Raw genomic sequence first — 27,637 nt, forward strand, 5'->3', positions numbered from 1 at the left:
TTCCGTTTCCTTCAGGATCAGAACTGATAACGTGTCGTAGTCACGTGTTCCGGGCAGCTGACTGTGACGTCACAAAGCAAGATGGCGAGCTGGGACAGAGGTAGGAAACCGAACACGTATTCACTTTTTAATATTTGTTCATCTTCGGTGTTTTAATCAGGATAAGACGAGTCCCGTAGATCGGAGGGAGTATTTAAAGCGAAATAAAGTCGGATTAGATTACGACCGGAAATGTGGAGCGTCTGACTCTGAGCTAACAGTAGTTTAGTTAGCTGTTGACAAGTCAGTGTAGCTATCATGAAGTGAACTAACTTTGAGCTGTCAACAAATTCGTTTATTTACATAAAACCACCTTAAGTTCTGAGGGATTTTTTTTCAAATAAATGTTCAAGTTTCACTCTATTTTTTCATCTTTTGGTTCCTATTTAGATAAACAAATTTCCTTTTTTTCGGAATCCGTGTAATTAGTAATACTATGGTCGGAAATGACATTACAATCTCTCATGTCCGTCGGTAACTTTGGTTTAACCTGAAATTCTGTGGTTCTGGTTCTCATTCGAGTTTCTGCTCAGTATTTAAAGACCCACTCCCATGAAAATTGTGTTTTTAACTTGTTCTTGTGCCATTGTTTCTCATTATGGAGAAAAGTAAGTAAGCTTAAAATTGCATTTCTGAGTTTCTTTATTCAAACTATTGTTAATCTGGAACAGACGGAAAATTGCAGTTTGAAAAAACTTGTAGTTGTGACGTAGGAGCTACAATCGGCGAGCCACAAGCTTCCTGCTCCGCTCCATTCTGATTCATCCCCTGTCAGTCAAATGGATCCATCTTCTGTCTTTGTTTTCCTTCTCTGAGCTGGACTCTGGATCTAAGCTGTAGGTGGTGTAGGTACCATAACCGCTACCACACTAGTCCCTGGAATCCACAGATGCATATGGGCCAGTTTGGAGAGCAGAGGGAACACATGCTGTTGAGATTTCCACCACAGCAGTGGATCTTCAGTGAGAGGCAGAGAAGAGGCGTCTTGATATTGTTTGACCTCTTTTTCTGCGAGGCTGCTGCTGTAGAGGCATAAGAGGTCTTCTTGAAGGTTTGACCCAGAAGATCTACTCGTGCAGACTTTCTTTTCTTGGTGGTGCTGGTGTCGCTGCTGGAATGTGGCGGCTCCTCATCCTCCAAATCCTCCTGTAGGTCATCACAAGACACTGGATCCCCTTCCTTTAAAGCTGCTTTTGACTTCAGTTTTGCAGACGTGTCTTGCAGAAACAAAAGAGATTTAAATCTAGGGTCTAGGGCTGAGGACATGCGTAGGAGATCTTTTTCCACCTCAGACTGATATCTCTTTGAAAGGTCTTGATCTCTCGAACCAGAGGAGAATCTTCTTCAGTGCTAGTTGAGTTGTACAGCAGTTTGGCATGAAGAGGAGCAATCATTGAAATGGTTGGATTCTTTTCCACAAGCATTGGTTTAAGTGCTTTAACCATCTCTTCAGCGCTTGAAATGTCATCCTCTGTCAATGCACAGTCTGTCACATTCTTTCTAACCTTGAGAAAAGAAAAAGAAATTCAAATTTTAGTGCTCTCAAGAAATGTATATTTTATCATTTATATTTAACCAATTATGCTTTCTAACTATAATCTTAATGTGTATTAGCAATATATATACATGCCAAGTAAATTTTTTAAGTGTAATGTAATTTACCGTATCCTCAGTCGAAAGGCCCCCGAACGGTTATTGCAGGCGAACGGTTACGGTACCTACACCAGATAGCTCTGATATTGCTCACCATTTTTGTTGCACTGCTAATATTAGTTTGGGGTTCTGAGCGGCTGTACGCTAGCAGTAGAGAATGTAATCACAGGGATCATAGGAAATGAGGACGGGCTTTCTCTGCACCAACAGTTCTGCCCACAACTCAGAGGTGAAGTTCTGATGAACTCCTACCGCTCTGCAGGAACTATGTCCTAGAAAACAACACAGTTATTTAGATTTGGGCTAAAAACATCATCATCATCATCATAAATAAAAAGACCATTTCTGGCTGCTGGTACCATTACAGAGAGTAAAAAGGTCCTCGGAAGTGACTCCTCCCTGAAAGTACACAGGCTCCTCGGCAGTACTGCAGGTACAGTCAGTACAGTCAGTACAGCCTTTCTGCAGGCACACTTCAGTCCAGTTTTTATGAAGGTGTTAGTTATATTCCCCCCTAAATATTCCTGGCTTGGGTGTTCAGTGATGATGGAGCAGCAGGCCGATATCTCATGAGTGAACTATCACCTTTTCTTTGGTTTCCTCCAGGTCATGGTACTTCCTACAGTCTCATCAGTAAATCTGTGATCAAAGATCTTAACATAGCATTCAAAAGTGCAGCTAGAATGAAAGCAAAACTTGAGGTCTGTTTTAAACCCATTCACGTGTAGCTTCTTTTAAATTGGGCTTTATTGACAAAAGTTTTTAATGTGTATGTCTGATTAAATGTAAAACCTTTGGCTAAAACAAATCACTTTTAATTCATCTTGTATGTTTTCAGATCATGACTCAGTGGATGACATGCTGGATGCTAAAAACAAACGTTTGGCTGAGAACCTGGCCACCAAAGTCTCCAGACTGAAATCTGTGAGTCAAACTAGAACATTTCTGCAGATTCCTGAAGATGATGTACTTTTATTTCTCTATTTGTAGCTTGAATGGAAGCAGAGAGACGAATACGTTTATACATTTATGCTTCTGTCAGACCTTACAGGATTTCGCAATGTTGCCATTGCACCAATTCACGGCAGTTTAACCAAATCCCACAACATTTTCTCGTGTTGAATTTCATCCAATTGCCCCAACTTTTTTGCGGCATTCTCATTTTGGAAAAAGTTGGACAGGTCACGCTTCTCAAACAATCAGTTTTAGAGGCTTAATCGTATATTTAATCAGTCAGACGTGTCCATTCTTTGTTCCGCCATGGCTGATAACGTCTCTGTCACATCTGTAGCTTCCTGCAGGTTCTGTTGTCAGGCTATGTCAAAAGTGCATAACTTAATGAAGCTTATGAATGTGTGAGTGTGGAACATCTAAATGGCAGGTGCAGACTTTATGCTTTAATGACTACAGTCAATGTTTCAAAGACTACCACTAGGTTATAGGGCGCAGTTTCAGTTATGGGGGATTTTTCCTGTATTTGACACACAAAAGGCGCTCCGGGGGTTAGGGCGTGGGCACGTTAAAACACCGGTACAACATGCTTGCTAGTGTGTGTTTTAAAAAAAAGGCAGCGGGAGCAAAACTGAGTTGGTTGTGATTTATTTTTTGTTTTTTCAGTCATCAATCAGCATCCAAAAATCCATCAAAGTCCTTTTCTTCTGTCCCGGGTTAAATAAAAAAAATGAATACAACCGCTGCATAGGGCCCCACGTTATTGTTCACCTGGGGCCTCCAAACTGCTAAGTCTGCCACATATCTGTCATCTTATGACTGCAGTTATATTTTCTCCTGCATGTCTGACAGCTGGCGTATGACATCGACAGAGAGGTTGATGATCAGAACGACTACCTGGACGGCATGGTAAGTAATCGGGAAATCCTCTTTTTAAATCTCATCCATCTGTACAAAGATGTTAGGTGGAGTTTTTTTTTTAGCTGTTTTTATCTGAAAACTGTTTTTTTCTTAAAATGATCGAAGCTGTTTCAAAACAGACAATTGTTGCTATACATCCCAGTTTTTATTTAGAATTTGCAGTTTACTTGGTTTATTACAAGTGTTGTGTTCTAAAAATAACCCGGGATAGGTCACATCTGCAAAGTAGGAATACAGATGTTTTAAGGCTGTAAAACTCCTCACTACACACTTTCTACACTCTTTTCAGAGAGACATGAACATTTTCACACTTTTCTCTTTTGTTTAAACTTTTAAAGTTCAAACCTTCCGAGAAAAATAATCCAGGATTATAGAAGGAAAACAAAGATCTGATTGTGATCAAAGATTTATCTTGATTTGGCAAACATAATACATTCTGAACAGGAGACACGCTACAAATGAGATACATTGACTAGATCTACAGCCAATCAGGACACAGAACACTGAAATAAAAAAAACAAAATAAAAACCATGTGAAATTGCATTAAGAAAATCAACGAGACGGTGAAACTGCGATATAGCAAGGGAAGACTGCGAGGAACAATGTTGAAGGCTGGAATGTCGTCACATTATCCAACATGGAGACACTTTCTGATACCAAAATGTTGGATTAAGACCCAATCACAGTTTTGGGCGTAAAATGCTTAGAAATAGAGCTAAATGTTTTTCTTGTTATTTTTATGAGCTACTCCTCTGTGACTCTAAGGGGCGATGAAATCAAATCACTTGTACCTTTTTTGTTTTTTTGAGTGATTTATCAAACAAAGGACTATAATCCAGGAAAGGGACTGCGTTTGTGTTCCCAGGGTTCTGCATAAACAGTTGTCTTGCTGTCACAGACGTAAGTGGAAGTGTTACTGGCTTCTTCACAGATGAGTGTGGAAAACCTGCTGTCTATGTGGTTCTCGCAATCCACCTGGAGAGTTAATCCTCCAAATTCAGGCCTTACAACTGTGTCTCAAGCAGGAAGGCAGTAGATCCCAGAAAGCAGAAGCTGTCAAATGAAGGTGTATTTTCCGCTCCCTGGTGATGATCGTGGAGTTTATAAGAAGCAGAACAAACACTTATTGATATTCCACTAACGTGGTTGTAATGCTGAAGATTTGTCAGTCTCTCTATCTTAAATAAAAAAAAGGCAGATAGTTGTGGGAAATTTCTAGACGGATCAAAGGCTTTAGTCAGACTGGACACATTTGGTTTCCTTAACTTGAACCGGCGTTCGTTTTCCCTGATAATCTGTAACAGATTTTCAGACTGAATACATCCAAGCGGTTGGGGACCAGGAAACGCTCTCTGAGCCATCTTTGGGGCTGTCTCGGTTCGTTTCCAATCAGACTGAGCTTTGGTTCGCTCTGAGATACCTCTGTCTGAATACAATCCGTCCTTGGAGCGAAACACCTGAACCAAAACGGCCACCGTAGCCGATTTAAACAGAGTAGGAATGAAGGAACGGGCGAACAGTTTTCAGCTGTTATTTTAGCACAGATGAAAAAGTTTCTTACACGCATTTCTGTGTCTCGTTACGCGGCATACACTCAGTGCTGCTGTGACGTCACCCTTGTAGTTCAGATATCTCTTCAAAACAATGCCATAACACCACAATGATGAGACAGCAACTCATTGAAATGTGGTCGGATGAGTTCAGACTCATCAACACAATTTTTAACGTGATACAAATCACTTCTCCCAGTTTCCCCAACAATCTAGATGTCATAAACACTCATTAGCGTTCCTTCATACCCAACATCTCCTCATCACTACAGTTGCTAGCATCCTCTGAGTTGAAGCTCACATGGCCCGTCTCCTTGCAGTAGCCGCCTTACAGCATGCCTCTGCCATACCAAAAAAAACAAATAAAACATGTTGTTCCTGACCTTAAAACCTGGTAAGCTTTATTAACCCTTGTGCTATCTTATGGGGTCCAGATGACCCCACCCTTCCATTGACGTGTTCTCCCTACCATGACAACGGTGGATAAAGGTGGAAAGATTTCATGTAATCCATGGACACCAGTGAAGATCACAAATCATTGAAGAAAAAAGGTTCAGAGCACTGTCTAGTGGGTCTAGATGACCCAACTCCCAATGGTAAAGTGCCTAGGATAGCACAAGGGTTACGTTAACAGTCTCAATACGGATTGTAAAGTGCAGCACGTCCGTCTTTCTCTTGTTGCTTTGACCCGTCCTCGTAGTTCCTGGCCAATGACTGAAGAGATCTTTAGTCACATGGTTTTGTTTACAAGCTTTGGTCTGGAACAGAATGGTCTGCTTGATGAAAGTTTGAATACAGACCAAACACAAGGTTTGGGACTCGATCCGGAACAAAGAATTTTTTAAGTCTGAATACACCCTAAAGAAAGTTAGGTTTAGCCTCGTATAGAAAATGTCTACATCCTTTACGGCATGGAAAAGCTCTTTCTGGTTCCATTTAACATCCAAATCCACCTTATTCTACCATACAAACAAAACTGGCGGAAGATGGTAGCAGATGCGTTTCAGCCGGAGTTACTCTAAACCAAACGACTACCCAACCCAAATCTAAAGGCCCGTACACACCGGGACGAATTTCGCCCGCGATATTCGCCGACGTTTAACGCCTCGTGATTAAACAAAGGGCACCAATGTGAGTGTGCACACCGACGCGAAAAAACGCCACGCGTCAAAGCGTCATGTTTTAAAAAAACGCCTCGGGTTCTTTTTTTTGTACGGGCCTCGCCGCGCGTCAAACTATTCGACCAATGAGAATGGCGCTTTTGCACACGTGTCTGGAGCTTCTGAAATTACAGTAAAACACAACTTGGGGGCGCTCAAACACAAAACTGCCTTGCTGAGCACACATACCAGCGAAGAAGATAGACGCCAAGTAGCGTCTACACTGCCGCGAAGAAATAATGACGGACATTCTAAAATATCCCCGAACCAAGCACCAGTTGGAGCAACTGGTGCTTGAAATATTCATGTTTTCTTTGTATGATTCTGAAAAACGCGTAAATACTTGCTCTCTTCTTCTGAGTGAAAAGCGACTTTAAGAAGCGTAAAGTTGCGCAGCGCCACCTTGTGTACAGGAGTATTTCTGTTTACATTAAGCGCCATTTAATGTCAGGGAATGAAATTGCATGTTCGCTCGGCTCATCGTCAGCGAAAATCGCCTGGGTGTGAACACAAAAGACGTGGCGAAAGACGCTGGCGAATAACGCCTGGCGAATATTCGTCCCGGTGTGTACGGCCCTTAAGACTGAAACGACTTCTGTCCCAGGGATGTGGTTTGGATATAAGACTGACTGGGACCAGACGACGGGGTTTTGTAAATATTGTGACTCCCTTCCAACACAACAAACCTATTTAATCAGCAACGATAGAACTACGACAAAAAACACAGTGTATGAGCTAGAGCCGCAGCATAGAGTGATGACATAAGCACTCAAAAAGGTTCAGACACCGTTACAGTGTGCACTCGTACACGTTAAATATTCTAATAGCATAAGTTAAAGATCTTGATTGAAAACAGGTTCTAAATAAAATAAAGATTAAGTTCCAACTAACTTTGTTTAATACTGCATAACTGTCAAACTGCACTTTACTGCACAACTTTATTTAAACTATTTGTTTATTGAATTTACAGACAAAATCGGATTTTGCAGAATATTGATACTGGGATATAAAACGAGACATTTTGGTCATATTTCCTAACCCTACTTCTGAAATGGTTTAGCTGGTCACCAAATAATTAAGATTCAAAGACTTCCAGCAACAACAACTAACTTCTTCTCCCTCTTTCAGGACTCAAATATGATGAGTGCAACAGGGCTGCTGACCGGAAGCGTGAAGCGTTTCTCCACAATGGTTCGATCCGGCAGAGACAACCGCCGCCTCCTCTGCTACGTTTCCTTGGGGCTGGTTCTCATCTTCTTCATGCTCTACTACCTGGTTTCCAGGATCCAGCGGTGATTTCAGAAAAACCTTCTCAGCCAGAGACCTACGGATGATGTGAAGCTGAATCTATAGAGTATAGATCCAAGTTTACATGCAAGGAAGAGGAGTTTTCTTCGAATCCCCAATGGAAGGAACGCCAGACTGATAATCAGAGAGGTGTAGAGAACTCCACTGATGTTGTGGAAACAAAAACCTTACCTTCACTAAAACCCTTCTTGTTCCAACTTGGGGACACCTCACAAGAAAAGATCAGCTCTGCAGCACAGGGGAAGTCAAAGTTTCTGAGCCAAACAAAAAATTATAAATTGGCATCACATGTCAATGATGCTGACAGTTACATACAAGTGACCCCAGACTATGTCTCCATTAAAAATCTACAACAACTGAAGCACTTTATTATTATTAGTTAAAGATTACGCATGATATCACTGCAGAGAAGGAAAGTCCAGAATAGTGAAAAAGGTATCAGCTGTTTTTTTATTGTCCTAAATTCCTTTGGAAATATTTGTTTTTCTCTCTCTCTGTTCTTCTTGCACACATTTATTTTTATCAGTTTTTGTCAAACGAGTTGAAGTCCCACTCCGATCACCTTTTGGTCTATTGTAAAGGTGTTACCCGTGGTCTTTTATGATGATGCGGTTTTCAGCCAAAATCAAAAAGCCTGTGTCATTTTCAAGGACATAGTTTCTGCAGAGCGCCAGGAGTTCATCAGAAATCAACCTCTGAGTCGTGGGCGGGGCTGTTGGCGCACACACTCCCGTTCTAACATTACTGGTGCAACAAAAAATGGCGAGCAATATTGCAGCTATCCAGCTGTACAGTTTGCATCCAGAAAACAAAAGTTCATGGATGTATTTGTCTGACAGTGGATGAATCTGAATGGAGAGCTGCTCAGTGGATTTTTTACATATTAAATACAATCTTTTCCAGCTGATTGTTTTGATCTGATTCCCAATGATTTGAGTAAAGGAAATACTCGATTTTAATCTTAATTTTCCTCATGTTTCCTGTATAAAATGCCACAAGAGCATGTTAAAAACTGAGTTTTCATCCGAGTGGGTCTTTAAAATGAAAGATGAGGGTTTTTTTCTGTTTTCAATTACGTAAATGATTATCTAACAGTAAATTAATATTAAATGAGTAGCTTACTCGCACGGGGGCAACTTTTAAGTTCTGGTTATTCTATAAGTTGAACTGACAGATTCATTTAATTTTTTATTATTAAATTTCACAGCAGGTTTTTAGGATCTTGTTAAATATTTATGTAAAGAAATGTAAACATTTTTATACAATAAAAACCTTTAAGAAACTATATATCGTTCTATTTTAGTGCTTCTGCTTGTAAAAATAAACTTGGTTAATACTGCTGCGCTCATTTTTGAATTCCGATTATGTAGGCGTGATGTTCGTGCTTCGCCTTCGGTGGAGCTCGTGTTTTTCCGGCATTTTCCGGAGTATCTTCTCAGCAGGCTTCTTGCTAACAAACAACAGCAGGCCCCGTTCCCGCTGGCCTAATCGATTTACGCTTTTTCTAAATCTGGACTTGTTTCTGGAGAACCGGTGCAGGCTCCATATCCGTGGTTGCTTTCCGGTTCGTCCAGAGGTAAGCTCGGCTTGCTCCGTGCGTCGTGTTTTCGCTCGGTCATTCTCGGCTATTGTCGTTTCGGCGGAGACATGGAGGAGGCAGACTCGGCGACGAAGGCTTTCGGGCTGGTTGAACCGCCCATCATCGGGCCGCCGGTGGAGGGAGTGGGCTCCGAAACGGAGTCGGAGGCCGAAGTCGCAACGATGGCTGTGATGCCCGAACCGGGAAACATCGACATCGGAGCCGAGTCCATGCCGAACTCAGACGAGGCTTCGTACTCAGGTAGCGGGCTCGCGCCGTTTAGGACGGCCTTCACGTGCAGTGGGAAAAAGGAAACGCAGCGTGAAAATAATATCGCCGTAGTTTCGTTAGCGTAGAACGCAAGAGGAAAGCTTTACTGCTCTAATGGAGAATTCAGAGCCTTTGTTGTTGTCATCGTCAGCGGTGGCAGACATTAGTCTGAGTCTGTATGCGATACAGGGGAGAGATTTAGGTGAACTATCCACCCATATTTGGGACATGTGTACACATTGAGTGGGTCAAATGAATGAACCAATTCAAATAGTTGTTGTAAGCATTTAATAATGATAGATTGTGATGTGATGGTTTTCATTGTGAATTCTTTTCCACTTGTGTTGTTGATCAGAGGTGACAGCGGATCATGCAGATGTTCAGACCACAGAGGACAGTGTTTTCACCACTACAGTGGCAGCATCAGCAGCCCTGTCTGAGCACATGCTGGTAGGTCACATCTGCTTTGTTCCAGCAAGTTTGGATGAGGTCAAGACATTACAATAACCTCACACTCTGGGGGGTGGGGGGGTTCACCGGAACACACAGTGGGATCAGAAAACATACAATTAACAAATCATTTTTACAACGATTTACACCAGAAGGTGTGGTCGCTGATTCAATATACTTCTGATTTTGGTTCATTTTGATCGATCCGATTCCCTGATCCAGAACATCTTTATCCAAAACTACTGCTCCCCCAGGAGATGGATGGGTCAAATGCGGAGAAGAATTTCCCCATTGTGGCATAAATAAAAGTATCAATCAACCAGTGTGACTCAGAGAGAAATACCTGGTAATAACCAGTGCTGGTGAGGTTTTCCAGATTCCTGTATTTCTTCTAGATAGTCAGGTATAAATGAAATCTGTGTCCAAACAAACAAGTAAACTAGAATGAATGTCAAATCCATTCACATGTTAGTTTCCTAAAGTGCAGTCCACATCCAAAGAATCCAGACTTGCCTCAAACAGATTGATCTGGTTGGATCACAGGAATAGAAATCGATTGTGTCGATCAATCAATACACCCCTACATACAACAGCCAAGAAAACAACCCATCAGGATGAGTCCCCTGGTGGGTCTATGTTCACCTGGCAAATGTTAGATTAGTACTTTTGTCCCTTCATGAGGATTCTTTAAGGGGGTCGGATCCTGCAAAAATAAACGCCCACCTTGATGTTTCCTGTAACGTCAACCAGATGTTTCAGTCTAATATCATACGATTTACAGACTGATGATTCACCAGGATTTTCCTCCTAAAATTGACATTATTAATACAATGTTTTTATGCCTGCTCAGCTTTGAAATACACATGCAGAAGAGCAGGCCTAAACCATTATACTACCACCACTGTGCTTTTGACAGGCTTTTATCCCACAGCAGCGTATTTATTCTCATCAGTTTGTTTTCTTTTTCAGTTGCATCTTCACATTTTCTTTGTATTTTTGAGAGTGTTGTCTTTTTTCCTTTGTGTGTTATTTTTGGTCTTCATCTATGTGTTTGTATATTCAATGTTGGCACGTGATGATGGATTTGATATATTGTTCTGAATATTTATAACTTTGTTACGTCTAACTGTACAGGAGTCTGGAAACCTTCCACCTACAGAGCCTCAGTAACTCTCTGTATGAGGTTAAGAACAGACCATAGGCAAAAGCAAAGACCCACTCAAATAAAAAGGGGTTTTGGTTTGTGTTTTTAACAGCTTTCTGTGGCATTTTCTGATGCTGGAGGACATAGAGAAAGACAATTAAGATCAGAAGCGATTTTTGAGTTTTTTCTTCCTTCCAATTGTGAATCGGGAGCAGATCTTCTTTGTGACAGAAATCATGCTGGGTGGCCCACATGCTCCCTTCTCCGAGCTGTCAGTAACTAATGGGAAAGGGGGCGGGCTTACTCTGCGCCAACGTTCCAACCCACAACTCAGAGGGGAATTTCTAATGAACTCCTGCCACTCTGCAGAAACTATGTCTTAGAGAGCTACACCAGTCTGGCTTAAAGCTGTATAATCATAACCAAAAGACCAGTGGACACACTTAAAAAATAAATGAAAGGATGATCAGAAGAGATCTTCAATGTTGAGGATTTTTCTTGTCTTTTCTCTGGACCTGAATGTCCTCCCACTGTTAAACTGTTGTGTGTCTGTGTGCTGACAGAACAACAGGACCACTCTCCAGCTGGGTGAAGGTCTCAGCGCTCAGAAGGCGACTCTGATTGTGGTTCACACTGACGGCAGCATCGTAGAAGCTGCTGGACTGAAGTCTGCTGCCAGCATCACAGCAGGTGCATCTTTGTAGTCATCTGATCTGGAAGAGATCTGGCCTTTTCCCAAGTATTTTAGGATTCCAGCAACAACCCCCCTTGTGGGTGGATACGGGCTGCCTGCGGGTGACGCTCAGGTGGCCTGCACCACATAGCATGGTTGTAGATTGCATGGTGAGCCTTTAGAGCGAAAAAAGTTCATGCACATTTTTCCTGCAGGCCTGCTGTACTATGTAAGTGTAAGTAGGTGAGAAGTCATAAGCATTTTTTTTCACTCCCCCCGATTCTTTTGTGTGCAGCCCGACTATTAGAAATAAGGAGATTATCTGATTGTAGCTTGTCTGGACGTCCTATTGGCATCCTACACCATGTGTATTGTCTGCACACCCTGTGCTGTCAGCCAGGTGCCAGTGGTGAACCTTAGTGACGACTAGAGTGGGGCCTCAGGCCATAGCATCGCCCCACTTCACAAGTGCGATCAACGTCCTTACAAATACGTGACACTGACCACGGGCACAACAATGATACGTTCCATTTTCATGACGTCTATTGAGGCCGTGTCAGCCTCAAGGGCACTAGACACACCTGTAGTCCCCTTAAAATGCAGCCCCTCCTCTCTATGACCCTTGGCTGGCCTGGACCACCCAAAAACCTGCAGGTCGACCCCCCCTTCAAACAAGTGTATGTGACTAAGGCTTAACGCTTAATCGCTTAAGAATAAAAACCTTACGCACTTTCAATGTCTGCTCCAGGCCCTCAGACTCCAACGACCCCCCTGACTCCACCCCAGGACAAGGACTCCTGCTCCAAGTACAACTGGGACCCTTCGGTGTACAACAACGAGCTGCCGGTCCGCTGCAGGAACACCAGCGGGGTTCTGCACAAGCTTCGCCTGGGATCAGGTGATTGTTGGCTTCACTCTGGGAAGCTTTCAAGTTGATCTGCCAACAATTTTTTCTGATCAAAAGTTCTTTCAGCGCCAACGCAGACGGTCCTTAGCTCGGATTTTCAGTGTTTTTCTGTTTACTAGAAGAAAAAATTGTCTCCTGTGTGTTGAATCAGTCGGATAATAAAAACTGGTTTTGCTGTAGTTTAAAGACAGTTGAAGCAAAGGGACGGGTCATTTTCTACCCAGCAGGCCTTGCTGGGACTTTAGACCAGGTTAAGGCTTAAGACAGTAGAGTGGGCGGGGCTGCCTGTGGAGTTCAGCCTGACGCTTATTGTGCTTAGCACAGATCTAGATTTTGATGAATCTAAAATGCAGCTTAAAGTGTTTTTTAGTACTATTTATATCAACAATAAATGAAAGAAAAGGTTTAGAGATGGGATAAAATGACTGGTCAAAGCGTTTTTAAAACTAAAAGCATGTCAGCACGGACAGCAGTAAAGTTGCTTTTTAAACAAATTGATTTTTGTCTTTTTTGTAGGTGGCAAAGGTCGCTGCATTAAACACAACCAGCAGTGGTTCACTCCTACAGAGTTTGAGGCTCTGTCAGGCAGAGCGAGCAGCAAAGACTGGAAGAGAAGCATCAGATACGCCGGCAGACCTCTGCTGTGTCTCATACAGGTTCTGTGACGCTCTGCTCTGCCCAAGTCAATACTAGAGGCTTCCTGTTGTCTGTTTGCAGCGTAAGACGCTGGTCTTCAGTGTGTGTGTGTTTGTTTCTAGGAGAGGATCCTTAACCCTCACGCTGCCTCCTGTACCTGTTTAGCCTGTTGTGATGATCTTACACCGGTGAGTCAACAAGGTTGGTTCTGGTTAATGCAGGAGATCAGTAACTAATGGGTAAAAAATAAAATAGGTGATGAAGCTTGAAAGGGAAATGACTGACTGTGCAAAAGTAGGAAAAAATAAATTGTAAAAAAACAGAATTTTGTCCTTAAAAACTGAGAATATGAAAAGGAGCAACGGAAAAATAACAAACAAAGGGGGTAATTTTGACTCTTTTATGGTCAGTACTGCCAAAGTGAAACAGTCTACCGAGATAAAATCCTGCCAGAGGTTTTGTAAATATGGAGATTCACAGATGTGAAGGTTTACAAATGGGAATTCTAAAACTATCAGCACCTAGGATTTAGAAAAAGAATCCAGGAAATCACTTTGAGTGATTTTTAAGAATATATTTTTAAATTGGAGCAGAAAATAAGCATCTCCTACAAACGATCAATAATTCAATCTTCACAGACATGTTTCTTTTAATTTAAGAAGCTCTTCCATCTTCCACTGGTTACCTGTACTAATGGCTCCAGTTTGAACTGGTTATCTGTCTCAAAGACACCTGTTTACAGCTTTAAACAGTCAGACTGCAACCTCTCCATCATGACCAAAGAGCTGTCAAAGGACACCAAGGGCAAGATTGTAGACCTGAACCCCAACTGGGATGAAGCAATCAAAAAGAAGCAGGCAAGTTGACTGTTAAAGCAATTATTAGGAAATGGAAGAAGTACAACATCACTGATGATCTCCCTCCACCTGGAACTGCTTGCAAGATTTTACCTGGTGGGGTAGAAAATCATCCAGAGAACAGTGTGGAAACAGCTCAGAACTACACAGAAGAACTGGCTGAAGATGTGAAAAGAGCTGGAACCACAGGAGCAAAAGTTACTATAGTAACGCATGAACTCATGGATTCAAATCCGGCAAAGCTTCAAAGGTCCCCCTGCTTAAACCAGTACTTGTGTGGCAGGACCCGTGATTGTTTGGAAGAAAAGAATGCTGAAGAACACCATACCCACTATGAAGCATGGGGGTGGACCGTCATGCTCTGGGACTGGGAAATGACTGATCTGTATTAAGGAATGGATGGATGGATGGATGGATGATGGACGGATGGATGATGGATGGATGGATGATGGATGGATGGATGGATGGATGGATGGATGGACGGATGTATGCATGGATGATGGATGGATGGATGATAGATGGAAAGATGGATGATGGATGGTTGGATGGATGGATGGATGATGGATGGACGGACGGACGGATGGATGGATGGTTGGATGGATGGATAATGGATGGACGGATGGGTGCATGGATGATAGATGATGGATGGATGGAAGGATGGATGATGGACGGATGGATGGATGGATGATGGATGGATGGATGGTTGGATGGTTGGATGGATGGATGGATAATGGATGGACGGATGGATGCATGGATGATGGATGGATGAATGATGGATGGAAGGATGGATGTATGCATGGATGGATGGATAGATGGATGTATGCATTGATGATGGATGGATGGATGTAAGCATGGATGATGGTTGTTGAATGGATGGATGATGGATGGATGGATGGTTGGATGGATGGATGGATGGATGATGGATGGAAAGATGGACGGACGGATGGATGGATGGCTGATGGATGGATGATGGATGGACGGATGGATGATGGATGGATGGATGAACGGATGGACGGATGGATGCATGGATGATGGAGGATGGATGGATGGATGATGGATGGATGATGGATGGTTGGATGGATGGATGGCTGATGGATGGATGGCTGGATGGATGGTTGGATGGATGGATGTATGCATGGTTGGATGGATGGATGGATGATGGATGGACGGATGGATGATGGATGGACGGATGTATGCATGGATGATGGATGGATGGATGATGGATGGATGGATGGATGGACGGATGGATGCATGGATGATGGAGGATGGATGGATGGATGATGGATGGATGATGGATGGACGGATGTATGCATGGATGATGGATGGATGGATGATGGATGGATGGATGGATGGATGGACGGATGGATGCATGGATGATGGAGGATGGATGGATGGATGTATGCATGGATGATGGATGGATGGATGGATGGATGGATGATGGATGGATGGATGGATGGATGGGTGATGGATGGACGGATGGACGCATGGATGTATGCATGGATGATGAATGGATGGATGATGGATGGAAGGATGGATGATGGATGGATGGATGATGGATGGAAGGATGGATGGATGATGGATGGATGATGGATGGATGGATGGATGATTGATGGATGATGGATGGATGATGGATGGATGGATGGATGGATGATGGATGGATGGATGGATGATTGATGGATGGATGATGGATGGATGGATGATGGATGGATGATGGATGGATGGATGGATGGATGGATGATGGATGGACAGACGGACGGACGGATGGATGGATGGATGGTTGGATGGATGGATGGATGATGGATGGATGGGTTGATTGGATGGATGGATGGATGGATGGGTTGATGGATGGATGATGGATGGTTGGACAGATGGACGGGTGTATGCATGGACGTATGCATGGATGATGGATGGACGGATGGATGATGGATGGATGATTGATGGATGGACGGATGTATGCATGGATGATGGATGGATGGACGGATGAACGGATGGACGGATGGATGCATGGATGATGGAGGATGGATGGATGGATGATGGATGGTTGGATGGATGGATGGCTGATGGATGGATGGCTGGATGGATGGTTGGATGGATGGATGTATGCATGGATGGATGGATGTATGCATGGATGATGGATGATGGATGGATGGATGTATGCATGGATGATGGATGATGGATGGATGGATGGATGGATGGATGATGGATGGATGGATGGATGGGTGATGGATGGACGGATGGACGCATGGATGTATGCATGGATGATGAATGGATGGATGATGGATGGAAGGATGGATGGATGATGGATGGATGGATGGATGATGGATGGATGGATGGATGATTGATGGATGGATGATGGATGGATGGATGGATGGATGATGGATGGATGGATGATTGATGGATGGATGATGGATGGATGATGGATGGATGGATGATGGATGGATGGATGATGGATGGATGGATGATTGATGGATGGATGATGGATGGATGGATGGATGGATGATTGATGGATGGATGATGGATGGATGGATGATGGATGGATGGATGATGGATGGATGGATGGATGGATGGATGATGGATGGATGGATGGATGGATGGATGGATGATGGATGGACAGACGGACGGACGGATGGATGGATGATGGATGGATGGTTGGATGGATGGATGGATGATGGATGGATGGGTTGATTGGATGGATGGATGGATGGATGGATGGGTTGATTGATGGATGGATGATGGATGGTTGGACAGATGGACGGGTGTATGCATGGACGTATGCATGGATGATGGATGGATGGATGGATGATTGATGGATGGAGGGATGATGGATGGATGGATGGATGGATGATGGATGGATGGAGGGATGATGGATGGATGGATGGATGATGGATGGATGGATGGACGGACGGATGGATAGATGATGGATGGATGGATGGATGGATGATGGATGGATGGAGGGATGATTGATGGATGGATGGATGATGGATGGATGGATGGATGTGTTCCAGCCAGTTTCTGGACCTCAATCCAATAGAGAATCTGTGGAGGGAGTTGAAAGTCTGTGTTTTCCAGCAACAACCCCAAAACATCATAGCTCTTGAGAAGATCTGCATGGATGAATGGACCAAAACAGCAGCTACAGTGCAAACCTGCTGAAGACCTGCAGGAAACCTTTTGACCTCTGTCATTGAAACCAGGGTTACCATACATTATGAATTAGTGAGGTGAACTTTTGTTATTGAACAAATAGTTTTCTGCACTGATCTGACATTATCACCCATCATCTTACTGCAGAGTGATCCACATGAAGCTGAAGAACTGACAGAATCCTTGTATTCAGAGGAGGGTGCATTACCACACATTGTACATTTATTTGGATGAACTTAATAACACATTCCCAAAGTTACTCTAATGTCAATCCTCATATTTATTGTAAATCTTGCTTCACATTTGTGATCTTCCACAGACATATTTACAAATACCTAAAATAGGATTTTTGGGGGGGGGGGGTCAAAAAGAGATGCTACAAGCCCAGAGGTCGGGAAGGAACACGTTTAAATAAACTGTTGGAAACTATAAAGTGTTGAGTGTTACAGGTGCTGCACTCAACAAGATTAAAAACAAAGAGGACAAAAAGCTGTAAAGGAAAAAGCAGGAAATAATAAACCCGTGAAAGGAAAAAAAGACGAAGAAGATCCTAACAGTTGAACAATTGGAATTACGTTTGTGAGCCTATGTTTATGTGGTTTGTGTTCTCCCCTCTCCACAGTCCTTGAAGGAGGAAAATCCCCTGGCAGCAGAAAACATCAGCATGGTAAAAGCTGGTTCTTCTTTTCACAGGAATGGGGTTCTAGCAAAGTCCTTCAGAGAAAAGTCAATTGTGTGTTTGAATGAATCAGAAATGCTTTTAGATTCTAACAAGCTGAACAGCCATCCTTAGAAACACACTTGGGCTGTGGATCATTATTTAGATGGTGATCGGATTCCATTCATGAATCAAGACCAGAGATTCTCAGATCGAACCACAATTATTTATTAGAAAAACTTCTGCTTGAATAGTTGTTATATGTGTGTCTTTTTACAGGATGTATGAACATTAAAATAATAAGTATTTATTCAGCTTCATTTCTACCTTTATTTAGATCAGAATCAACAACACATTGATGACTTTGAACAAAGTTACACTTCAAACATCTTTTTCTGTCAACTTCCTGGTTAACTTCAGCAGTAAACAAAACCTAAACATCACTGCAGCTTTGGATCCTTTTAGAACCAATCCGGAAAATGTTCTCCATGAAGATAAATGAAGACACAATAAAACCTCAATAAAAATAGAATAAATGAAAAAAACTTTCTTTCATTTTAACTAACTACAGTGTTTCCATGTTTTACAAACCGACTCTTTTCATCTTTAGTGGAAAAACCAACAAAAGACTTCAGATGAACATTTTACAGACTGGTTCTGGTACGGATTCTCCATCACGCCAGCAGACTGTCACATGACGTCACATGATTAATCACAAGACGTTTGTCATATTCTTACTGTCATATTCAATATATTTTTTATTAATACCGTCAATTATATTTAGAACTAAATCAGTTTTTCAAACTCGTTCTGTAAATGTAACTTCAGTCTTATTTTTTTCAAATGCAATAAACACTTGATAGTTTTACTTTGAAAATGAAAACCTTCACTGACACTTTATTTTGAAAGTGTATTCACTTTTCAGTGACCTTCACACATATAGTTTATTTTATTTCCAACATTGTTCTGCAAAGTTAGTGGCATATTTACATAGACTGAAGTGTATTTTTACTATACCAGACCGTGAATCAGTGATCCTGGACGTCACAAATATTCAGACTGGATTTTTCTGGAAATCCGATTGAACTGCTATTAAAAATGTCTTGGCTGCAAATACAGATTTAAGAATTGAAAGAGTTATGGCAGTACAATGGGAATGTTAGTTCAGCACATCATCTACCTGACGTACCATTTTTCTAAAAAGTTACGTAAAAATGAAGAAAAGGAGACGTTAGTTTCTGTAGTGGAGCCATCACAGAAGCAGCGCAGGCCAAACACAGATGCAATGTCACGTTTTCCCACATCATGGGTTTTGTAATATTCATAAATCCTCTGACATGTGTTCTTGTGTTCTTGTCTTTACTTTTCTGACATTTGTGCGCTCTCTTGGTGCAGACTGGTCCAGTTCGCCTTTTTGTTCCATACAAGAGACGTAAGAAAGACTCAGATCTTCCAGTCATCCCCACAAAAAAGGAGCTTCCATCCTTAAAGAACATCACATTGAGCCCTGCAGCTACATGTAGGTCACATGACACTGGACAGACGTCTGATTGGAGGAATTTGAAAGGTGCTTGACACAGCTGCTGTTATCCCACAGTCACGGTGTCTCCATCTGGACAGTTCACCGCCTCAGAAACCCTGACGTTTGACCGAGCTCCAACGGGCGACGCCGCCGCCATCATCTCGGACGGTTCGGCTCAGGGCGAGGTTTATGGTGGCACTGCAGGTGTGGACCCTCACTCGAACAGCATCATCTGCCTTAAACGAGGTTGTTGTCAACATCCTGTCTGCTCAGGATGACGCTCTTCATCCAATCAAGTCTCAGGTTTTCACACATCGATCGAATGTTGAGCATTTCTTCACCAGGAGTTGAGCTCAAATTCCCTCACTGTTTAGTGCTCCAGAGGGGGCGTTCACCTTTTTGTTGGGGGGGATTCAATCCACAACTGTCCTGGGCATTTCCCAGAAATCCGTATAAAGCCAGTGTGCATCAGTGGCGAATGTAAAACACAATGCACTGCATTTAAAAAGACCTTTCAGTAGTTTGAGTTGTATTTGAATTTACCAGGTTTTATCCAGGTTTTTATCATCAGAATACAGTGGATTCATAACTGTGAATCCATAAAATGTTCATTTTTATTAGGTTTTTACTTTGGTAAAACTGCTGTTTGCTATTTAAAAAAGAAAAAAAAGGGTCTGAATTGCCTTAAAATTCAGAGCTCTGGATAGTTTGTCTCCATTCATCAAAGACAAAGTCACCATCGTCTCTGAAATAACTGACTACATGGATTTCAGTGTAAGTTGTTTTTTTTAAATACAACATGTGTTTGGTTCAGTTTAAATTCAAGGAGAGAATAAATTACACCAATACTTTTATTCTTATGAGGTTTACAGATTAATTAGACATCAAAGAGAGTCAAGAAAAACGTATACTAGTGTTTGAGTATTATTTTGACAAAATAATTCTTTTACCTGAGTACAACTTCCTCTTGTACTATAATAGGTCTGACATTTTCTTCTTCAGGACTTTAGTCTTCTGTCAGAAATCAATGGAAACTGCAGAAACGTCAACGTGAAGCCCAAAGAGCAACGCCTCTACAGTTAAAGTCCCACTCCCATCAGCTTTTGACCTTTTGTCAAAGTTCCCAGTGGTCTTTTAATGATGATTATGCAGTTTTAGCCAAAATGGAAGAATAAAACTGTTGATTTCTAAGACATAGTTTCTACAGAGCGGCAGGATTTCCTTAGAAATTCATCTCTAAGTTGTGGACTGGACTGTTGGCACTGAGCAAGCCCGCCCCACTTCTAGTCCTCCACCTGTTTATATTCTCCCACTAGCTTACAGCCCTTCACACCCTCAAGCTAACATTAGTGGTGTAACAAAAATGGCGAACAAGACTGCAGCCATCCAGCCGTACAGTTTAGATCCAGATTCCAGCTCAAACGAGGAAAACAAAGACGTTCATGGATCTGTTTGTCTGCAAGTGGATGCATCAGAATGGAGCAGAACAGAGAGACCGAGGCCCATCCAGCATATTTTCTGCCACAAACGGCATTTTTCCATCTACTCCTGAATCACAACAACTTGAATTTTCTTTATGTATGCCCTCCATCATCCATAGAATACCACAAGAACATGTTTAAAGAACCTAAAACACCATTTGCCTCGTAACGGGTTTCAGTGGTAGGGGTGTGGCCTTCCAACAAGCTCACTCCTGATTGGTGAGAGTGGTTGCCAGAGAAATAATGACTCGGACCAATCACCCCTCAGTGACGCCTGGCTCCAACATGGCGGTGTCATGAAAAAATGGCGCCTGAAGTAAACCACTCTCATTCAGTCCAGTTCTTATATACAGTCAATGAGCTCCAACCTTATGCTCGTCATGTCCTCTTCCAGTGTCATTCCCAGTAACATTTCTCCTCCTGTCACTCCTTCCCAGTGCTGACAGCATTGCCTGCGTTGTCCATGACTCCTCAGCCCATTCAAGCCAAAGTGGCCGTGTCAACAGCGGCGGCGTCTCCATCGGAAACACTGGTTACAGGGCTGGACGTGGCGCCCGCTGGGGCTTCAGAGCCCGCCGGGGGGGATGGGCAGAAGCACACGTGGCTGTATCTGGAGGAGCTGGCCAACACGCTGCTCGCCAACGTTCAGCAGCTGAAGGCTCTGATCGAACAGGCCAAGAGCGCGTCAGGAGAGGCCGCAGACCTCAAGGGTCAGGAGGTCAGGAAGGAGGTGAGGCCACGCCCTGAAGGTCCAAATGAAAGTTACGACAAAGAATGTTCCGCAACGTCCTGTGTGTTCTTCTGTGTTCCGTCCCAACCAGCCTCACCAGAACCAGATCTCATTTCAGCAGCCAGAGGACTCGGAGGCCAAGAGGAATTCTGACATCACAGAGATAATCATCAACGTATGACAAACACACAAACGCACTCTTGTCTAGCAGCAGGTTTTTACTTCACAGACAACAGAAACCTGAAGGCCACCATCACATACGCTGCTGGGGGTTTCTCTGGGTGTCATAAAGAGAGCATTGGTTGTTTGTGGGTTTTTGTTACGGATATTGTTGAAGTGGAACAAGCCAAGAAAAGTACACAAAGTGTACAATTTAAAATATTTCCAACAATTTAATTTTCTAGAGTTATTTTTTGAAGATCACTTTTAGTGTAAATCTTGTAAATTGACACCAAAGGAGACTTTTTTCATCTGAACTGAGAACCAGTTTTACACTCCTGATCCAAATCTTCTCAGCAGTCAAGAAAATGATCACAGCTGGGCTTAAATGGAGCTTCAAAATGAGGAGAAGAAATGTTTTCAGCTGAAACAAGTTCAATGCAAAGGACTGTTCATTATTGAATCAAAGTCTCCTGATGGCAAAAAAGCTCAACTTCTTTGATCATTGCAGGATTGTTGAGCGGCATAAGCAACGCCTTTCACAAAACGGCGTCGCTGCTGAGGTTGGACGCAGTTTGGAAAGGTTTTGAGATCTGAGGGTTATGGAGCAAAAAAGTCAAATGACAAAAAGATGTCACCGTCACTGAACTGGAGGATCTAAACCTGCAGGAGAAGGACTTCAATATCGGCCACGTCTCCATCAATGCCACTAAATGGCCCGTTTGGACTTTGCAAGGAAACATCAAACGTGGGACATTCAGAAGTGGAAATAAGTTCTCTTCTGTGATGAGAAACCTTGATGGTCCCGATGGTTTCCAACGCTACCGCCATGACACAGAGGTCGAGGTTTTTTACACAGCACCATGGAGGAAGAGCCATCGGGGTCTGGGGTTGTGGAAGGCCGTCAAACCGCAGCGGTCTATGTGGAGATGCTGCTCATCTGTCATGACTGGGGTCCTCGTCTGTGTGGTGACGACTAGGCCTGCACAATAAATCGCAAATTTATCGATATCGCAATATTAAGCTGTGCAATACGCATATTGCAAAAGATGGCGAAAATTGCAATAAATGGTTACTTTAAAAGTGCTAAAACAATCTTATGGCAGCTCGAAGTATTTAACGAATCAAATGAATCCGTTCGACCAATCGGATGGACTCTTTAATGTTAGACGTTCACTTCCAATGTAGACGAGGGTCACTTGGAGTATAATTTAAGACACTCATTTTCACTGATATAACTTATACATGGAACTAAATGTAATGAAAAATAAACCTAACCACTCCTTAATGTTAATAACTCATTATTTATTCAATATAACGTTTTAAAGTGACAATTCCAGTTGCATAGAAAACATGTTTGCTTGTTACTTTAGCATGAATCCTTTTACATTTTGTCTGCTTATTAAAACCCACATAACTCCATTAATGAAGGATCAAACTGTCCAAAGACAAATAACATAAAACTGAGCTAGAAAGAACATTTATGACACGTGTAACATTTTACCAAAAAAGGCTGCACACAGCGTTGGATCCAACTGATGGTTTGATGACAACGATATGTCTGCATACACACATAAGACCTGCAAACAACGCATAATTACAACAGCAGCTACACATAAATAATATGTCTAACAGTTTATGTCTCTCTCAGGCCCCATGAAATAACATGGTGGGCCACATTTGGCCCCGGGCCTTGAGTTGGACACATGTGAGTTAAGATATTGGTTGTGTTGCTATTTGTTCTTTTTCATTGCAATATTGATCACCATTATGGCTTATCACGAGTTGTCCTCATATGCAGCCTTAGCTACAGTTCACAGCGCCGCCTGACAAAGGACTTCCTCAGGTGAATAACATCCCTCTTTTGGACCATCCTGCATGTTCTCCTGATTTCAGTCCATTTAGGAACTTTTGAATGGTGATTGTTCGAATCTTGCCATGCAAAATGCAAATTCGTGCCATTTCTGAAGCGGTCTTGAGCTTTGGATCAGGAGTGTAAATTCTACTGATTGTTATTGATCTGTTGTCATGGCGGCTCGTTGCAGATTTACCTGGTATTTCAGTATCAGTCATGATCATTGATCAACGTCTTTTTCCGTCACACTCTCCTGGTTTCCTGTCGGCGCTCCACAGCAGATGTGTGTGAACTGTGGTCGGGTGGCAATGAACGAGTGCACAGGCTGTCACAAAGTCAACTACTGCTCCACCTTCTGCCAAAGAAAGGTACTGCATGCCGAGCGGCGTGAGCTCTGACACTTCCCTGCAGAGACCACAGCACCACCTGTGCACAGTGCATCCCAAACCCACGAGGCTGCACGGCTGGTTCAAATCCCAGCTGGTTTCTTTCTGCGTGGAGTTTGAATGTTCTCCCCATGCATGATCCCCGGCTTCCAAAAACGTGCCTCCTCATAGGCAGAGGGATTAGTAGAAGTTGTCACCAGGTGTTCGTCTGAGTGTGTGTCCCTGCAACAGAGCGGTCAGCTGTTTCCCCGCCTTCACCCAACAGTTCAGGGGTCGGCTGTGACCCAGCACAACATTATACATCAATAATTTGTATGAAATAGGATTTCTTAAAACAAATAATTTGAGCACAGTTCTTATTGTTTCAAGAAAAGTCGTTTTAGGGTCTGAAAGTTTTAGGTTGATCTAAATGATGATTTTTTTAATACCACAATACTTTTGTTGATAATCTGGACTATTTACTGACAATATTTAATAAGATAACAAGTAAGGAAGTAAATATTTCATTTTTAGCAGTTTTGTTGTTGTTATTAGCACATTTTCTGCTTCACTTTTAGAGAATGGTATTCTCCTTTTTCTGACAGACTTGTTTGTGGACTGAGGCTTTCCATAAGAGGAAATGTTTCTGCCAGCTGAATAAGAACATCCTCTTTAAAATTCCAATAAACCTTTTTTCATGTGTGTTTTTTTTTAAGTTTGGGTGTTAAAAGCAGATCAGCTGTTGATCAATTCAAAGAAGAGGAAACAAATGTAGAAGTTAGATATTCACGCCGTCATTGGTGGCTGCAATTTAACTAGATGTGTTTAAAACAGATCCTGGGTTTTGTGTCTGCAGGACTGGAAAGATCATCAGCACTCCTGCTGTCAGCCAGCAGGGGGCCTCGCTGGCCAGGAGGAGGAGCCAGGCTCAGCCATGGAGATGGACAAAGTGAAGTGAAGAAGATCCACCGTGGACTAAACAGTGGAGGACTGTCTCATATTTCCTCAGCAGGAGGCACTCACAGAGACATCTTAATGATACTTTTAGAACGATATTGATCCCAGAGGAAACTGAAAAGAGTTTGAGGTGTCACAGAAACGCCAAAGGAATGCAGGTCTCCTGGTCTGCAGATGTCGTCATTGGGTCTACTTCACCCTAACAGCTGAAAACTGTAGCGACAAACTTCACCAGGATCCAGTTTTTTCAGTGATTTCCTACATTAGTTTTTTTTGCTGGACTTTTTTAAGTTTGGCAGCAACAGCAAGTGTTTTTTTTTTTTTTTTTTTACTGTATTTCAGATTAAAACAACATCTGATGAGATTGAAGCATAAAATGCATGACTAAACAACGCAATCAGAACTGGTTTGCTTGTCCACACTGCGGTCATGTGACATGTGCTGTCATGTGACGTGTGCTGTTGTGTGTCTGTTCCTCTGGTTTTCATTCTAAAGCACCTTGAGATACTCAAAGCGTGACCAGCGATTTTTATAACAAAGTTTGATTTGATTTGAAAATGAGTCGCTATAAAGTGCACAGTGGAGTAGTGTTTAGAGCTCTCGCACAGCAAGAAGGCCGGGGTTTGATTCCCGGCGGGGTCCTATCTGTGTGGAGTGTGCATGTTCTCCTCCTGCACGTGTACACACAGTCCCTATGTTTGAATGTAAATGTGTGAGACCCTGCAGCAGACTGGTGACCCGTTCAGGGAATCCCACGCCTTTGCCTGACGGTAGCTGGGTTGGCTCCAGCAACCGGTGACTGTGGGTTCTGAAGATGGATGGAGCAGCCGTTACAACAGTCTAGATCAGGTGTGACAGAGGGCGACATCTGCTGGGTTTTCAGAAACCCTCCCTGATCTGCTGCTGAGTATCTAAATGTTTTGCCAATAGTAGCAGGACACCAGTTCTCAAGGACTAGACTTTGACTCCTGTGGTCTAGATTCTTAATATTATGTGTGCAGATACACTCACTGGACACTTTGCTCGTTACTGAAAGCTTCTAATCACGTGGCAGCATCACAATGCATTTAGGAATGTAGACGTGGTCAAGGCGATCGGCTGCAGTTCAAACCGAACTTCAGCATGAAGAACAAGAAAGGTGATTGAAGGGACTCTGAACATGACATGGTGGTTGGTGCCAGACGGGCTGGTCTGAGGATTTCAGAAACTGCTGATCTACTGTGATTTTCACCCACAACCATTTCTAGAGTTTACAGAGAATGGTCAGAAAAAGAGAAAACATCCAGTGAGTTCTGTGGGTGGAAAGCTTTGTTTATATCAGAGGTCAGAGGCCAGACTGGTTCCAGCTGATAGAAAGGCAACAATAACCCATAGAATCACTGGTTCCAACCGAGGTCTGCAGAAGAGCATCTCTGAATGCACAACACATCCAACCTTAACCCTTGTGCTATCCTAGGCACTTTAACGTTGGGAGTTGGGTCATCTAGACCCACTAGACAGTGCTCTGAACCTTTTTTCTTCAATGATTTGTGATCTTCACTGGTGTCCATGGATTACATGAAATCTTTCCACCTTTATCCACCTTTGTCACGGTAGGGAGAACACGTCAATTGTCATCTTGACCCCATAGGATAGCACAAGGGTTAAAGGCAGATGGACTACAGCTGCAGAAGACCACACCAGGTGTGACTCCTGTCAGCTAAGAAACTGAGGCGACAATTCACACAGACTCAGCAAATGTGGACAATAGAAGATGGAAAAACGTGGCCCTCTGGTCTGATGAGTCTCCATTTCTGATGCCATATTCAGATAGTAGGGCCTTGTGTCAACAGTTCAGGCTGGTGGTGGTGGTGTCATGGTGTGGGGGATGTTTTCTTGACACACTTTGGACCCTTTAGTCACAGTTGAGCATGGTTCCAACGCCACAGTCTACCAGAGTAATGTTGCTGACCATGTCCATCCCTTTATGACCACAGTGTAACATCTTCTGATGCTACTTCCAGCAGGATAAGGCGCCATGTCATAAAGCTGGAATCATCTCAGACTGCTTTCTTGGACATGACAATGACTTCCCTGGACTCAAACGGTCTCCAGAGTCACCAGATCTCAACCCAATAGACAACCTTTGGGATGTGGTGGAACGGGAGATCTGCATCATGGATGTTCAGACGACAAATCTGCAGCAGCTGTGATACTATCATGTCTATATGGACCAAACTATCTGAGGAATGTTTCCAGTACCTTGTTGGATCTCTGCCACCAAGGACTGTGGAAGTTCTGAAGGCAAAAGTACTAAAAAAGGTGGACGTAATTAGGTGACCAGTATCATAGCTTCTGACAATAAATGTCCAAGACGGGACAGAAATGATGATACTGGAGTAGCAAAGTAGAAAAATAAGACTTCATTTATAGCTAAAAACAAAAACTGTAGGAAGAATAGAAGATCGGTCTGACAAAAAGGCGGTCAACACAACAAAACACAGAACACTTCAGCTTCATTGTGGAACAGATATTGCTCCACAATGAAAGCGGCATCCTTATTTTCTAACCTTCTCCATGAATACATGAAAAAAAGCAAAAACAGGCGTTCAGGGAGTGAGGAGGACTGGAAGCCTCCTGCTCCCTCATGAGCTTCTCTGAAGGCCTAAGGGCATCGTTCAGAGACCA

General features: G+C 42.8%; 2 protein-coding genes across 5 annotated transcripts; both read left to right on the forward strand.

Moving 5' to 3' along the window:
- Positions 1 to 10: 10 nt before the first annotated feature.
- Positions 11 to 7,944, forward strand: bet1l (Bet1 golgi vesicular membrane trafficking protein like). Its single transcript, XM_004086221.4, has 4 exons — positions 11 to 100; positions 2,531 to 2,616; positions 3,496 to 3,552; positions 7,404 to 7,944. The coding sequence occupies exons 1-4, from the start codon at positions 82 to 84 to the stop codon at positions 7,569 to 7,571; spliced, it is 330 nt and encodes a 109-aa protein (XP_004086269.1). The 5' UTR covers positions 11 to 81; the 3' UTR covers positions 7,572 to 7,944.
- Positions 7,945 to 8,963: 1,019 nt separating this feature from the next.
- On the forward strand, positions 8,964 to 25,520 carry deaf1 (DEAF1, transcription factor). Of its 4 annotated transcripts, none has more exons than XM_011472866.3 (13): positions 8,964 to 9,423; positions 9,788 to 9,882; positions 11,590 to 11,716; positions 12,448 to 12,597; positions 13,123 to 13,262; positions 13,365 to 13,430; positions 17,866 to 17,910; positions 19,297 to 19,420; positions 19,499 to 19,627; positions 21,342 to 21,634; positions 21,726 to 21,809; positions 23,927 to 24,016; positions 24,870 to 25,520. In XM_011472866.3, exons 1-13 carry the CDS (start codon positions 9,231 to 9,233, stop codon positions 24,969 to 24,971), a joined length of 1,638 nt encoding a protein of 545 aa, XP_011471168.1. In that variant the 5' UTR covers positions 8,964 to 9,230; the 3' UTR covers positions 24,972 to 25,520. The 4 variants fall into 4 exon arrangements, with proteins under 4 accessions (XP_011471168.1, XP_020557173.1, XP_020557174.1 ...); XM_020701514.2 differs by having other exon boundaries at positions 23,930 to 24,016; XM_020701516.2 differs by lacking the exon at positions 8,964 to 9,423 and adding an exon at positions 9,480 to 9,634.
- The last annotated feature ends 2,117 nt before the right edge of the window (positions 25,521 to 27,637 follow it).

Source organism: Oryzias latipes, chromosome 6 (assembly GCF_002234675.1).
Source record: "Oryzias latipes chromosome 6, ASM223467v1".
Classification (NCBI taxonomy): domain Eukaryota; kingdom Metazoa; phylum Chordata; class Actinopteri; order Beloniformes; family Adrianichthyidae; genus Oryzias; species Oryzias latipes.

What these genes read in the sequence shown, in the direction of transcription:
- bet1l (XM_004086221.4), top strand. An exon ending in AAGTCTCCAGACTGAAATCT is followed by an intron (nt 2,617 to 3,495) that starts GTGAGTCAAACT and finishes CATGTCTGACAG; the next exon opens with CTGGCGTATGACATCGACAG. An exon ending in ACGACTACCTGGACGGCATG is followed by an intron (nt 3,553 to 7,403) that starts GTAAGTAATCGG and finishes TCCCTCTTTCAG; the next exon opens with GACTCAAATATGATGAGTGC.
- deaf1 (XM_011472866.3), top strand. Translation starts at nt 9,231, where the DNA reads ATGGAGGAGGCAGACTCGGCGACGAAGGCTTTCGGGCTGGTTGAACCG. An exon ending in TGCTGCCAGCATCACAGCAG is followed by an intron (nt 11,717 to 12,447) that starts GTGCATCTTTGT and finishes TGTCTGCTCCAG; the next exon opens with GCCCTCAGACTCCAACGACC. An exon ending in GTTGTGATGATCTTACACCG is followed by an intron (nt 13,431 to 17,865) that starts GTGAGTCAACAA and finishes CCCTCTCCACAG; the next exon opens with TCCTTGAAGGAGGAAAATCC.